This window comes from Eleutherodactylus coqui, chromosome 1, assembly GCF_035609145.1.
Source record: "Eleutherodactylus coqui strain aEleCoq1 chromosome 1, aEleCoq1.hap1, whole genome shotgun sequence".
In the NCBI taxonomy this organism is placed as follows: Eukaryota; Metazoa; Chordata; class Amphibia; order Anura; family Eleutherodactylidae; genus Eleutherodactylus; species Eleutherodactylus coqui.
In genome coordinates this window covers 534,406,526-534,421,915 of record NC_089837.1, presented here as the reverse complement: position 1 = coordinate 534,421,915, position 15,390 = coordinate 534,406,526, and the positions used below count along the sequence as shown (strand labels likewise).

General features: G+C 46.5%; 1 protein-coding gene across 1 annotated transcript in view; it reads left to right on the top strand.

Moving 5' to 3' along the window:
* The window catches only part of LOC136591789 (polyunsaturated fatty acid lipoxygenase ALOX15B-like), a 116,146-nt gene that overhangs the window by 53,144 nt on the left and 47,612 nt on the right, over positions 1 to 15,390 (top strand). The window contains exon 8 of the mRNA XM_066588551.1: positions 11,628 to 11,774. Within this exon, the coding sequence (XP_066444648.1) occupies positions 11,628 to 11,774 (147 nt within the window). The remainder of the gene's footprint in view (positions 1 to 11,627; positions 11,775 to 15,390) is intronic.

Sequence of the window (15,390 nt, the reverse complement as noted above, 5' to 3'; positions counted from 1 at the left end):
ACATAGTTTTGTATCATCTGCAAATATTGATATTTTATTGCACAATCATCTACCAGCTCATTAATGGGTACATGAAAAAGAAGCAATAAAAGAGAAAAGCCGGCTCCTCAAAAACACTTCTTTTATTCGAAAAAAATCCATAAAATTACAAATGCTAGGGAGTGTGTAACAGCAGCTCTGCGCTCAGACATGTTTCAAAAGACACTTCTTTCTTGATCACAGCTAACAAACTGTGATTGTTTCCAGCAAAAGAAACCAAGAAATCTTGTAGATATAAGAGCTTTTAATGGCTAACAAAAATACATGATGTTACAGCGAGCTTTCAGACTTACTCAGTCCTTCATTAAAGCAAAATGAAATAGATGTGAAGAGGCCTGCATTCTTCTACACACATACTAATGACAAGGCCTGTACAGGGAGTGAAGGTTTTATGGTCTCTGAATTAGTGTTGGGGGGTCATCAGGTCTGTGTGTTATCTGTGCTACAGATGTCTCACACCACCCAGTCACGCATAAATCCTCATGAATAATTTAACCCTCTTTTAAGTGTCAAAAGTTGTTAGGAATTTATATTCTATGGCTTGGTGACTTGAAATTGCCTTTCAGTATCATAACTTTCATATCTCCTATGCCATGTCCTTGACAAGCACAATGCTCGGCCGGAGGTAATTCTGTCATCCTTTCTCTAATCATGTGGTGATGACATATCATCCTCGCTTTCAGTTTTTGCCCTGTTTCCCCAACATTAACACCCCCAACAGGACATTTACTGCTCCGGATCAGGTACACAACATCAGACGTGGAACATGTGAATGTCCCGGGATCTTAAAGGTCCTGCTGTGTGCTGCGTTATGTATTCTGTCTGCGGTCCGTACATGTCAGCAGGTCTTACAGCTCCTTACATTACAGGGATCTTATAGTCCTGCTGTGTGTTGGGGTTATGTATGCTGTTCGCGGTCCGTACATGTCAGCAGGTCTTACAGCTCCTTACATTACAGGGATCTTATAGTCCTTCTGTGTGTTGGGGTTATGTATCCTGTCTGCGGTCCGTACATGTCAGCAGGTCTTACAGCTCCTTACATTACAGGGATCTTATAGTCCTGCTGTGTGTTGGGGTTATGTATCCTGTCTGCGGTCCGTACATGTCAGGAGGTCTTACAGCCCCTTACATTACAGGGATCTTATAGTCCTGCTGTGTGTTGGGGATCCGTATCCTGTCTGCGGTCCGTACATGTCAGCAGGTCTTACAGCTCCTTACATTACAGGGATCTTATAGTCCTGCTGTGTGTTGGGGTTATGTATCCTGTCTGCGGTCCGTACATGTCAGCAGGTCTTACAGCTCCTTACATTACAGGGATCTTATAGTCCTGCTGTGTGTTGGGGTTATGTATCCTGTCCGCGGTCCGTACATGTCAGGAGGTCTTACAGCCCCTTACATTACAGGAATCTTATAGTCCTGCTGTGTGTTGGGGTTATGTATCCTGTCGGCGGTCCGTACCTGTCAGCAGGTCTTACAGCTCCTTACATTACAGGGATCTTATAGTCCTGCTGTGTGTTGGGGATCTGTATCCTGTCTGCGGTCCGTACATGTCAGCAGGTCTTACAGCTCCTTACATTACAGGGATCTTATAGTCCTGCTGTGTGTTGGGGTTATGTATCCTGTCCGCAGTCAGTACATGTCAGCAGGTCTTACAGCTCCTTACATTACAGGGATCTTATAGTCCTGCTGTGTGTTGGGGTTATGTATCCTGTCGGCGGTCCGTACATGTCAGGAGGTCTTACAGCCCCTTACATTACAGGAATCTTATAATCCTGCTGTGTGTTGGGGTTATGTATCATGTCGGCGGTCCGTACATGTCAGCAGGTCTTACAGCTCCTTACATTACAGGGATCTTATAGTCCTGCTGTGTGTTGGGGTTATGTATCCTGTCGGCGGTCCGTACATGTCAGGAGCTCTTACAGCCCCTTACATTACAGGAATCTTATAGTCCTGCTGTGTGTTGGGGATATGTATCCTGTCTGCGGTCCGTACATGTCAGCAGGTCTTACAGCTCCTTACATTACAGGGATCTTATAGTCCTGCTGTGTGTTGGGGTTATGTATCCTGTCCGCGGTCCGTACATGTCAGGAGGTCTTACAGCCCCTTACATCACAGGTATCTTTTAGTCCTGCTGTGTGTTGGGGTTATGTATCCTGTCCGCGGTCCGTACATGTCAGCAGGTCTTACAGCTCCTTACATTACAGGGATCTTATAGTCCTGCTGTGTGTTGGGGTTATGTATCCTGTCTGCGGTCCGTACATGTCAGCAGGTCTTACAGCTCCTTATATTACAGGGTCTTATAGTCCTGCTGTGTGTTGGGGATCTGTATCCTGTCCGCGGTCCATACATGTCAGGAGGTCTTACAGCTCCTTACCTTACAGGGATCTTATAGTCCTGCTGTGTGTTGGGGTTATGTATCCTGTCTGCGGTCCGTACATGTCAGGAGGTCTTACAGCCCCTTACATTACAGGGATCTTATAGTCCTGCTGTATGTTGGGGTTTTGTATCCTGTCTGCGGTCCGTACATGTCAGCAGGTCTTACAGCTCCTTATATTACAGGGTCTTATAGTCCTGCTGTGTGTTGGGGATCTGTATCCTGTCCGCGGTCCATAGATGTCAGCAGGTCTTACAGCTCCTTACCTTACAGGGATCTTATAGTCCTGCTGTGTGTTGGGGTTATGTATCCTGTCTGCGGTCCGTACATGTCGGCAGGTCTTACAGCTCCTTACATTACAGGGATCTTATAGTCCTGCTGTGTGTTGGGGTTATGTATCCTGTCGGCGGTCCGTACATGTCAGCAGGTCTTACAGCTCCTTACATAACAGGGATCTTATAGTCCTGCTGTGTGTTGGGGTTATGTATCCTGTCCGCGGTCCGTACATGTCAGCAGGTCTTACAGCCCCTTACATTACAGGGATCTTATAGTCCTGCTGTGTGTTGGGGTTATGTATCCTGTCCGCGGTCCGTACATGTCAGCAGGTCTTACAGCTCCTTACATTACAGGGATCTTATAGTCCTGCTGTGTGTTGGGGTTATGTATCCTGTCCGCGGTCCGTACATGTCAGCAGGTCTTACAGCTCCTTACATTTCAAGGATCTTATAGTCCTGCTGTGTGTTGGGGTTATGTATCCTGTCCGCGGTCCGTACATGTCAGCAGGTCTTACAGCTCCTTACATTACAGGGATCTTATAGCCCTGCTGTGTGTTGGGGTTATGTATCCTGTCTGCGGTCCGTGCATGTCAGCAGGTCTTGCAGCTCCTTACATTACAGGAATCTTATAGTCCTGCTGTGTGTTGGGGTTATGTATCCTGTCCGCGGTCCGTACATGTCAGCAGGTCTTACAGCTCCTTACATTACAGGAATCTTATAGTCCTGCTGTGTGTTGGGGATATGTATCCTGTCCGCGGTCCGTACATGGCAGCAGGTCTTACAGCCCCTTACATTACAGGAATCTTATAGTCCTGCTGTGTGTTGGGGTTATGTATCCTGTCTGCGGTCCGTACATGTCCGCAGGTCTTACAGCTCCTTATATTGCAGGGATCTTATAGTCCTGCTGTGTGTTGGGGTTATGTATCCTGTCTGCGGTCCGTACATGTCAGCAGGTCTTACAGCTCCTTACATTACAGGGATCTTATAGTCCTGCTGTGTGTTGGGGTTATGTATCCTGTCCGCAGTCAGGATATGTCAGCAGGTCTTACAGCTCCTTACATTACAGGGATCTTATAGTCCTGCTGTGTGTTGGGGATCTGTATCCTGTCCGCGGTCCATACATGTCAGCAGGTCTTACAGCTCCTTACCTTACAGGGATCTTATAGTCCTGCTGTGTGTTGGGGTTATGCATCCTGTCTGCGGTCCGTACATGTCAGCAGGTCTTACAGCTCCTTACATTACAGGGATCTTATAGTCCTCCTGTGTGTTGGGGTTATGTATCCTGTCTGCGGTCCGCACATGTCAGCAGGTCTTACAGCTCCTTACATTACAGGGATCTTATAGTCCTGCTGTGTGTTGGGGTTATGTATCCTGTCCGCGGTCCGTACATGTCAGCAGGTCTTACAGCTCCTTACATTACAGGGATCTTATAGTCCTGCTGTGTGTTGGGGTTATGTATCCTGTCTGCGGTCCGTACATGTCAGCAGGTCTTACAGCTCCTTACATTACAGGGATCTTATAGTCCTGCTGTGTGTTGGGGTTATGTATCCTGTCTGCGGTCCGTACATGTCAGCAGGTCTTACAGCTCCTTACATTACAGGGATCTTATAGTCCTGCTGTGTGTTGGGGTTATGTATCCTGTCCGCGGTCCGTACATGTCAGCAGGTCTTGCAGCTCCTTACATTACAGGGATCTTATAGTCCTGCTGTGTGTTGGGGATCTGTATCCTGTCGGCTGTCCGTACATGTCAGCAGGTGTTACAGCTCCTTACATTACAGGGATCTTATAGTCCTGCTGTGTGTTGGGGTTATGTATCCTGTCGGCGGTCCGTACATGTCAGCAGGTCTTACAGCTCCTTACATTACAGGGATCTTATAGTCCTGCTGTGTGGTGGGGATCTGTATCCTGTCTGCGGTACGTACGTGTCAGCAGGTCTTACTGCTCCTTACATTACAGGGATCTTATAGTCCTGCTGTGTGGTGGGGATCTGTATCCTGTCTGCGGTACGTACATGTCAGCAGGTCTTACTGCTCCTTACATTACAGTGATAAGTTTCTTTTTGTTTATCTGATGACAATGCACTCCTGATTATAAAGGTCCTCAGACTTGGGGTTTGGGTCCACAGAAGTGGAGGGTCCGGGAATATGGTCGTCAGACAGTCATCCTTGTGTGGGTATGATGGAGTGTCTTAATCTTTTTCCTTAGTACCTCTAGCTGTGGATTGTATATCTCTACTAGGGGTATATGACCGTTTCCGTCCTTCTCTGTCTTTTGAAATAGTTGATTTCTGGGTGACTCTCGTGATTTGGTTATCAATTGAGGTGAGATGGTCGCCCTGATTCAAAAATGTCCTTTTAAGATGGTGTAAATGTTCATCTGTTGGGTTGGAACAGATCCGCTTATACCTGATGGCCTGTCTGTAGACGATGGAGTTTTTGATGTGTTTAGGGTGGAAGCTGTCCCATCTGAGGTATGTGGTCCTATCAATGGGTTTTCCACTATACAGGTTTTTTAAAGCTATGCATTTCGGCATGATTCTGGGCCTTTTTCAAGCTTAAAATACAATTACTACATATATACTGTATATATGTACATACAGATTACTCCCAACGAGGTGTCCATCAGCTGCACCGTTCGATGCCCTCTGACGTCATCAATAGGGAGGGGTTTCATGCCCCCTAATGTGCTACAGTCACATGACCTTGTTTGGAACGCAACATATGTTCCAACTTACAAAAAAACGTTATCATCCCTCAGAAGATGGACAAAGAAGCATTAACATTAGACATCATTTGTAGATAGATGCTATTCCCATTCTTGTGTATTACAAAATACATTTATGCAGAGTCTTCAGCATATCGAACTATTCATTCCTGGAACAATAGCCACGTCATAACACAGTTATATTATATGTAACATTAATAAAATGCATCTAATTATGTTTAAAGCTATTCATATACATCAGAGTGGAGTCATCACTTTTTGTTTTAATAAATAAGTCTCTGATGATAAAAAAAATGAAATAATCAAATAATGATGATCTGCTGGATAGTAAAATATATATGTGTTTAATGCTATAAATTGTGTGAGGGTGTAATAACTTGTCATAGTATACATTATAATAAAACCCTAGTTTATACCTAGCAGATACATATCAGTGATTTGTTCTGCTCACTCATTAAGGCCGCAGGGAACCAATGTGATGAGCTGAACGATCCAGTACATGTCTTTCCATCTGGGTGCGGCCATTGATCCCTCTTTAACCTAGTGGTGTAACTATTAGTCCTTTATAATCGCTCTTGTGTACCCCCCCCCCCCCCCCCGAAATGCCTGAATACGCTGTGCTTCTGATTATATGTCCTGATATTAGGTCTATGCTGACTAATCCTTGTAGTCAGTTTATTAGAGGTCCTACCTACATATCTGGGGCCGCACGGGCCTTCTAGCACATGTATGACATTGCTTGTGTTACACGTGTTACATTGTTTGCACAGTGAGAACTATTTCTTGATCTAACTCTATCTTGTGCTTTTTATGCTGTATGTGGACCGCACTTACATCGCTTTTAGAGATAAGCGAGCACACTGGTCTGAGCTTGATGCTCGCTCCAGTATTAGGGTACTAAGATGCTCGTTACTAGAGGCGAACACCACGCGGTACTCGAGTCAATTGCATTTCCTTCCCTGCATGTTTAGCGCCATTTTCTAGCCAATAGACATGCGGGGAAGGCATTACCACTTCCGTCTGTGATGTTCCAGCCCTATCCCACCCCCCTGCAGTGAGTGGCTGGTGAGATCAGGTGACCGCCGAGTACTCACCTCAGACGCATGCTGGCAGGGGTTAGGGAAAGAGCTGATGCGATAGGGACAGTGTTAGTGTAGGATCCTGTCTTCAAGAACCCCAACGGTCCTTCTTAGGGCCACATCTGACAGTGTGCATTACTGTTGTGGCTGGCTGGGAGCAGTAGTGCACCATTTTTTATTTTTTTTTCATCTCGGGCTGTGCAGACCATTTCAACTATACTGTTCTTAGTCTGCGGTGCATAACGCTGAGTTTAGGGACAGAGCTGCCTATATAGGGAAAGTTTTACAGTCCTCCTTATCCTCTGTGCAAGAACCCCAGCGGTCCTTCTTAGGGCTACATCTCACCGTGTGCTTTACAGTTGTGGCCTGCTGGGAGTTGTAGTGCATCAATTTTATTATTACGCATCTAGGCCTGTTCCAAGCCTTTCAGTAATCGCGTTCTCAGCCTGCAGTGCCGTACAACCAGCTCTCACCGTGAGACTGCACTCAAATATTTCCTAGCCTGCTGCCAAGTAGTTCAGCTATACTGTTCTGTGTCTGCAGTGCATTAGGCAGAGTGTAGGGACACAACTACTTATATAGGGAAAATGTTACAGTCCTCCTGATCCTCTGTGCAAGAACCCCAGCGGTCCTTCTTAGGGCTACATCTCACCGTGTGCATTATAGTTGTGGCTGGCTTGGGGCAGTAGTGCACCAACCTTTGTATTACACATCTAGGCACAATACCTTTTCCTTGGTGGGGTTGAGATCGCCGCAGTTACCAGCACTATCCACTGGCTTTACAGTCTTCTCCCACTCCACACAGCCTCTATTATCTACAAGTCTCTGTGAGCGGTAAATTACCCCTAGGTATCAGCACAAGACACAAGTCACAGCATAGAGCCTCCGCTATCTACAAGTCTCTGTGTGCGGTGAATTAGCCACAGTTGTCAGCGCTGTACAGAGGGGTAATTTATTTGGGCCCTGCTCTATTCTTAATCTGACATGATGAGGAGTAGGGGTAAGGGTCGAGGACGTGGACGTGGGCGTCCAAGTGAGGGTGTGGGCACAGGCTGATTTCCTGGGCGTGGTGAATCACATCGGCTGCTGAGGCAAGTTTCTGGTCTCCCCAGCTTCATATCACAATTTATGGGTCCGTGTGGTAGACCTTTATTACAAACAGAGCAGTGTGAGCAGGTCCTGTCGTGGATGGCAGAAAACGCGTCCAGCAATGTATCGACCACCCAGTCTTCTACACAGTCCACTACTCCCGGCTTAGGGACTGCAACTCTGAATCCTCGGGCTGCTGCTCCTGCTTCCTCCCAGCCTCCTCACTCCATGAAAATGACATATTCTGAGCAGGCAGACTCCCAGGAACTGTTCTCGGGTCCCTGCCCTGAGTGGGAAAAAATGGTTCCTCTCTCACCTAAGGAGTTTGTCGTGACCGATGCCCAACCTTTGGAAAGTTCCTGGAGTCCGGGTGATGAGGCTGGGGACTTAGAGCAGCTGTCTCAAGAGTTATTTGTGGATGAGGATGATGAGACACAGTTGTCTGTCAGTGAGGTAGAAGTAAGGGCATTAAGTCTGAGGGAGGAGCGCACAGAGGATTTGGAGGAAGAGCAGCTGGACAATGAGGTGACTGACCCCACCTGGTTTGCTAAGCCTACTGAGGAAAGGTCTTCAGTGGGGGAGGCAAGTGCAGCAGCAGGACAGGTTGGAAGAGGCAGTGAGGTGGCCAGGGGTAGAGGCAGGGCCAGAGCGAAGAATTCCCCAACTGTTTCCCAAAGCATCCCCCTTGCGTCAAGCCTCCGTGCAGAGGGCTAGGTGTTCAAAGGTGTGGATGTTTTTTAGTGAGAGCGCGGACGACCGTTGAACAGTGGTGTGCAACCTGTGTTGCACCAAGATCAGCCGGGGAGCCACCACTACCAGCCTGACGACCACCAGCATGCGCAGGCATATGATGGCCAAGCACCCCACATGGTGGGACGAAGGACATTCACCACCTCCGGGACACACCACTGCCTCTTCCCTGTGCCTCAACCTGCCTCACCGCCACGGTCCTCCACTCCATCCAGCAGTGTCTCCTTAAGCGCGGCGTTTAGCTGTCGCTAACACAAGCGTTGGAACGAAAGGGGAAATATACCGCCACCCACCCGCATGCGCAAGCTTTAAACATGCACATTGCCAAATTAATCAGCCTGGAGATGCTGCCGTACAGGCTTGTGGAAACGGAGGCTTTCAAAAACATGATGGCGGCAGCGGTCCCGCGCTACTCGGTCCCCAGTCGCCACTATTTTTCCCGGTGTGTCGTCCCAGCCCTACACCAGCATGTCTCCCGCAACATAAATCGTGCCCTCACCAACGCGGTTACTGGGAAGGTCCACTTAACCACAGATACGTGGACAAGTACTGGCGGGCAGGGCCACTATGTCTCCCTGACGGCACATTGGGTGAACTTGGTGGAGGCTGGGACCGAGTCAGAGCCTGGGACCGCTCTCATCCTACCCACACCCAGAATATCGGCTCCTATCTCGGTACTGGTATCTGCCGCGTTTTATGCCACCTCCTCCAACCCCTCCCCCTCCTCCTCCTCTGCCACGTCTACCTCTCAATTAAGAAGTGTGAGCACTTTGCCTGCTGTCGGCAGCACTGCGGTGGGCAAGCGTCAGCAAGCCGTTCTGAAACTAATCAGCTCGGGTGACAAGAGGCACATGGCCCCCAAGCTGTTGCAGGGTCTGACAGAGCAGACCGACCTCTGGCTTTCGCAGCTGAGCCTCCAACCGGGCATGGTCGTGTGTGACAATGGCCGTAACCTGGTGGCGGCTCTGCTGCTTAGCAGCCTCACACATGTGCCGTGCCTGGCCCATGTCTTCAATCTGGTGGTTGAGCGGTTTCAGAAAAACTACCACCACTGGTCTGACCTGCTCGGCAAGGTGCGCCGTGTCCGCGCACATTTCCGCAAGTCCACCATGGACGCTGCCACCGTGAGGACCCTGCAATGTCGGTTTCAGCTGCCAGAGCACCGACTGCTTTACGACATGCCCACACGCTGGAATTCTATGCTGCACATGTTGGCCAGGCTGTACGAGCAGCAAAGAGCAATAGTGGAATACCAACTCCAACATGGGCGGCGTAGTGATAGTCAGCCTCTGCAATTCTTTACTGAGGAGTGGGCATGTATGGCAGATATCTTCCAGGTCCTCGGAAACTTTTAGGAGTCTACCCAGATGGTGAGCGGCACCATCCCACTGCTTTGCCTGCTGAGAAGTTCGCTGCTAAGCATATAGGCCAACGCTTTTCATTTGGAACCCGAGACAGGGATGACAGTGTTTATGGGTTTCACCTGCCCTCGCGGTTGAGCAATTTTTCAGCCTATACTGTGGGTGCACAAAGGTTTCCCATTGCGGTGTTCAGCTGCCTGACACATACACAGAATGAAGTGTGTGGGGATATATGGATCACCTGCACCAAGTATGGCCTGTGGAACCTCGTTGTGGTTCATCCAGTCTTTGGAGCGATGAAAGCAACCGTTACTGATTTAAAGAGACGTTCACAGCTGTATTAGCATCCGAGTCTGCTTAATGCCAACAATTACTGAGGGTGTGAGCCAAGGCCGGGGTACTTGGCGGAGTGAAACTGCCTTGTTTGGGCGCTCTGATTTCTTTATGTGTAATATAAGGGAGTTATATGGGACAACTTTTGATCACCCAGTGACTATTTTTAAGTTAGCTGAAAGAAAACAATTGGTGACTAGTGAGCGATTATTTGTTGGTGGTCATGTAGTGGCCCAGCGGGTCCTACAGTACATTCACACCAACACTTGTCTTGTCTCACCTGTGTATGTACTGTCCAAGGACATAGAAGGTGCCGTCTGTAGGAGAGACTCTGTTTCTCTCCTTCTCTCCACCAAACCTAGAGCTTAATTCTGACATCAGCTGGTGTCCTATTGGCTGATAGTCAGTTTCAATCTCACTAGTGCAGAGTCCAAGGGTGGGAAAACAACAACACAAGTCCCTATGCAAGAGTGGGAGGAGTCCAGAAAGTGCAGGAAAGAAACAGAGGAGATAAAAGAGTGACACTGAGCAGTTAGGCAGACTCAGCCAGGCGTGAGAGAGGAGAAGGTGCAGTCAGTCGTATCGGAGAGGAGGAGGTACGCGTACCGAAGCAAATCAGCAGTGCCGCATGATTTCTCCTAACGTCAAGCGTGGTGTGAACCCACTCCCTTGGCATCCCACAGCAGAGGGCAGGAGAGCCTTTCTGAAGTTGGCCCACTATTAACAGTGAACTCAAAGCCAGGAATAGCCTTACAGCCACCTTGGCCTCTGCCTCATCTAAACTCCACTAAACTCAAATCAATCCTTCAGCTAGATCAACTGGTGGGGAGATTGTCTGTCAAGTCAGTTCAGTTAAGTAAAGGAGAGAGCATTGAAGTCAGGCCCTAATCAAGTTAAAGTTTACTGTATTTCTCATCATGTTGAATTGCCTGCCTAGTACTGCATCTGCGTGTTCCTGTTCAAAGTACCTTTGTGGAGAATTGTGAATTCAATTATACTGCAAAATACCAAAGTCAGTAAATCTGCGTACTCCCAGAATACTAATATACTACTGGCCCCGGCTCATGTATTTCATCGCCATTTCACCCCCGAGGGTCCAGTTGGAGTAATGGCGTCACCGTGACAAAAAAGGCCTTCCTGCCACCCGTACTAAGTTACGTTTCTTGGATTGCTGCTCGGCCGTTGCAGCCATGTTTACACGTAATGACTATCATTTCAATTTGCTCTTTCAAATGATTATTCAGACAATAGTAACACCATGTGAAGCCACCAGAAAGAGCCAGTATATTATACAGAAGAATATAGAAGCCTGCACATTATAAGAGGCAGTCAGTTATATAGCAGATAATATAGGCCTGATCATAATAAGAGGCAGATTATTATATAAGAGATCAAACCCTCAATAACCACCAAGTAACGCCAACAACAAGTACACAATTGGTGGCCACCCCGAGATCGAGACAATTATTATCTGCTAATAAGGAGCTACAAGTCATATAATAACCTGCTGTATGTAATGTGCAATTACTGCTGTTCTGTAAAGAGCAGCCGTATACCATCCGCCAGTATGTAACCTTCTTCATCCTGAGCTCCAATCTTACAGAATGGGAACGTCTTCCTGGCCGACTACAAGATTCTCCAGGGAATTCCTGCCAATGACTCTGTAAATGGGAAGCAGCAATACATCAGCGCCCCCATGTGTCTGCTGTGGAAGGACCCCCAGGACCAGCTGCTCCCCATTGCTATCCAGGTAAGGTCAAGTCACTCCATGAAGCATCTTAAAGGAATTTCATTATTTTACTTAAAAAGAAACAACTATGGTCCGGTGTCACTAGTAGATCAAAATGTGATTGTTCTCAGCAAGAGAAACCAAGCAATCCTGTAGATATGAGCCCTGTTAGTGGCTAACAAAAATACATGATGTTACAGCGAGCTTTCAAACCTACTTATGGTTCTTCTTCAGGCTGTGGAATAGATCCGAAGAGGCATATATACACATGTATATGATGAGGTACAGACATGATGTGATTAATTTTCACTTAAAAAAATACAAAAACAGTATGAGCAGAGGAGTAAATAATCAGTCAACTGATAAGAGAAAGTGAACGTTTCATGGTCTCTAAATCGATGTGGCGTAGAGTGTTAATGCAGCAGAAATGCATGTCTTGCTCACAAGAAATGAATGTTGTGGGCTCAGTTAGCTGGCTCATGGTTGACTCAGCCTTCCATCCTTCTGAGATCAGAAAAATGAGTACCCAGCTTGGTGGGGGTAAAAAGATGACTGGGAAAGGAAATGGCAAAACAGTCTGCCAAGAAAATGCCACCTGAGGGGTCAGTCATGATGCGGTGCTTGCGCCAGGGAACTTTACCTTCACCTAAATGAGTGTTAGGGGTGTGTTATCTCTGCTATAGATTCCTCATAATCTCCAGTGATGCATGAATCCCCTTCCAATGTTGATTCTGTTCTCAAGAGCATCAAAGATGGTTAAAAACTTGTCCTCCCAAATTTTCCTATGACGTTGAGATTTCAAGTTGCCTTTTAATATACCAATTTTCATGTTTTATGTTGTGTCAGAGACTAGAGAAATGCTCGGCCGCAGGAAATTCAGTCTTTCTCTGTTTAATTGTGTGGCGGTGACACCTCATCATTGCTTTCAGTGTTTGTCCTGTTTCTCCAACATAAAGAAACAGAGAAACATCGGGAGAAACAGGACAAAAACTGAAAGCAGGGATGAGGTTTCACCGCCACACAATTAAAGAGAGAAAGACAGAATTACCTGCACTGGAGCATTGTTCTCGTCACCGGCATCACATACAACATATGGAAGTTACTGGATTAAAAGGCAACTTCAAATCTCAGCGTCAGAGAAGAAGTACAAGTGTATAACCATCTATAACACTCTGAAGACTGGAATGAATATCTGATATGGATTCCTGCATCATTGGAGATGATTAGAAAGCTGAAGCAGAATAACACACTGACCTGGTGACCCCCTAACACCAATTTAGAGGCCATAAAGCTTTCACATCCCTTATCAGTGGACTAATTAAGCATTTACTCCTCTGCTCATCCTGATCTGGTATTGTTTTAAGTGCCAAATGACCACACCATGTCTGTGTGTTCATGTGTGTGTGTAATATAAAATATATATATCCTATTGGCTGATATACCCGGCTTCGCCCGAGTTAATTTGGTACTGGTGTTTATCTGGTGTTCACACGGAAAATCTTATGAAGTCGTGGTTACTTTAGAGTACAAATAAATTCAGATAAGATCGATTTAATAGTTTAATAGGAAATAAATTAAATTTTTTTCAAGATTCACAATTTTATTGTAAATTATCACGGTTGGACAATGAATTTATATATTAAAAAAAAAAAAAAAACCTCTCTCAGAAATTGTATTTCTTGCTGATTTTTAGTGTATAGGCAGATAGGAGAGATTTTTTTCATGACATACAGGCCAGTTAGATGCTCTCAGTGTATAGGCAGATAGGAGAGAGATTTATTTTTATTCAAATTTCCTCCCCAGACTGAAGCTTGCAGCCCCTTGTTATTCTTAAAGGCATACTCCATCCCAGCAGTCCATGTCCACTTCCTTTTGTACTTTACAGCCTTTCAATACATACGGCAGTCAGCGTTATTCCTGTCCGTATATTCTCATATTTCTAAATGCGTTTTGTTTTGCTGAGAAGATAACTGTCTCATATATTGCTGGTACAGATATGTTATTAGTTACATAACATAGGAATGGTCAGGCCAAATTTCAAGTTTGTGCAGTACAGATGTGTGTTAGTTACATTACATAGGGGGTCACTTACTTTTATGCATAAGATTGAATAATCAAGTTGCAACCCTTTAAATTTCCAATATTTAGTATGCAAAGAATGGTCATGGCAAATTTCACATTTGTGCGGTAAAAATATGTGTAATTATGTGTTGCATCAGGAAGTGAGAGAATTAGATTCCGTACTTAAAATTTGGACGCTAATTCTTTTGCGCTTAGAATTGAATAATCGAGTTGGGACCCATTAGCTTTTCCTTTTTTAGACATACTCTATGCTTGTGCCAAATTTCATGATTCTATGACATCGGGAAGTTGGAGACTTAGTGGCGAGTCAGTCAGCGAGGCCTTTTGTCATATACAGTATATATCCTCTTTGGATCTATTCCAATATCCAGCAAAAGAGCCCTAAGTAGGTCTGGTAGCTCGCTATAACATCAGGTCTTTTTGTTAGTCATTAAAAAGTGTCAGATCTACAAGATGACTTGGCTTCTCGTGCTGATAACAATCACATTCTTTTACTTAGTCACCTTGCACTCTACATCCTTATGACAAGCACCCAGACTACGGCGTCCATGCTTATTATGACCATGAGTCTTAAAGGGAATGTCTGGTTCATACGGCCTGTTTTCCTACCCTGAGGTATTAGAGGGGGTTCCCATTCAGATCTCAGCGAGAGGACGTCTCTCACTCCTGAGGACTCGGCGTTACATGACAGACCATTGCCTCCACTGAGAACTGTGTGATACTTTATCCTGTGGGGGTGCTGCAAGGGAATTAAACACTTACTACAGATTCACCACAGATTACAACAGATCACCAGAGATGCAAGCCGTAAAAAACTAAGTAACTTTAGTCATGGTTTAATATCTCCTACAGTTTTATGTCTACAGCTCGTGTGCAGATCTATGTGTCTCCATGGTTACAGACTACAAACAAACACTGTGTAGTCAGATCCTGCAGTCATGTGTTACATCATCCTGTTAGTGGCTTCTTGGTATTCTAAGAAAAAGTAGACACTTCTGATGCTGCTTATCTCAAGGAAACAAACAATCTAGTGCTAAAGATATAAGATTCTCAGTGCACAGTGACTCCACCAGCAGAATAGTGAGTGCAGCCCTGGAGTAGGTGCGGTGTGTTTGAGCTCCTCAGAGAACCAGGGTGTGGTTGCAGTCCCAGCTGGAAGCTTGTTTTGGATCCCTGGATCAGTGCAGGTAGCTGGGCTTCTTGTTCTATGGAGTCCTGCAACTCCCCCCCCCCCCCCCCCCCCCCGGCTTCGGTCGGAGAGGAGAAGTGCTGAGAAGTCAGCGACAACACCATCAGCGCCGCTGGCGGCATATGTGGTCTCAGCAGCAACAACTAAGAAAGCTGGAGCAGCTGGGAAAGCTGCGAAGAGAGAGGGTCAGGGTCGCAGGCACAGTGACATGGCCCAGCAGGTTGGTGCAGCCGCATCTGACAGCGCCGGAAGTAAGATGATAACCCGCAGCCAAATGCTCAGCAAAGGAGGTAAGCCGCAGTGAAGTGACAGGCGGAAAGGGGAGTCTGTGGTTGAGCTGGCCTCCCATCTGGCCACCAGCATGGT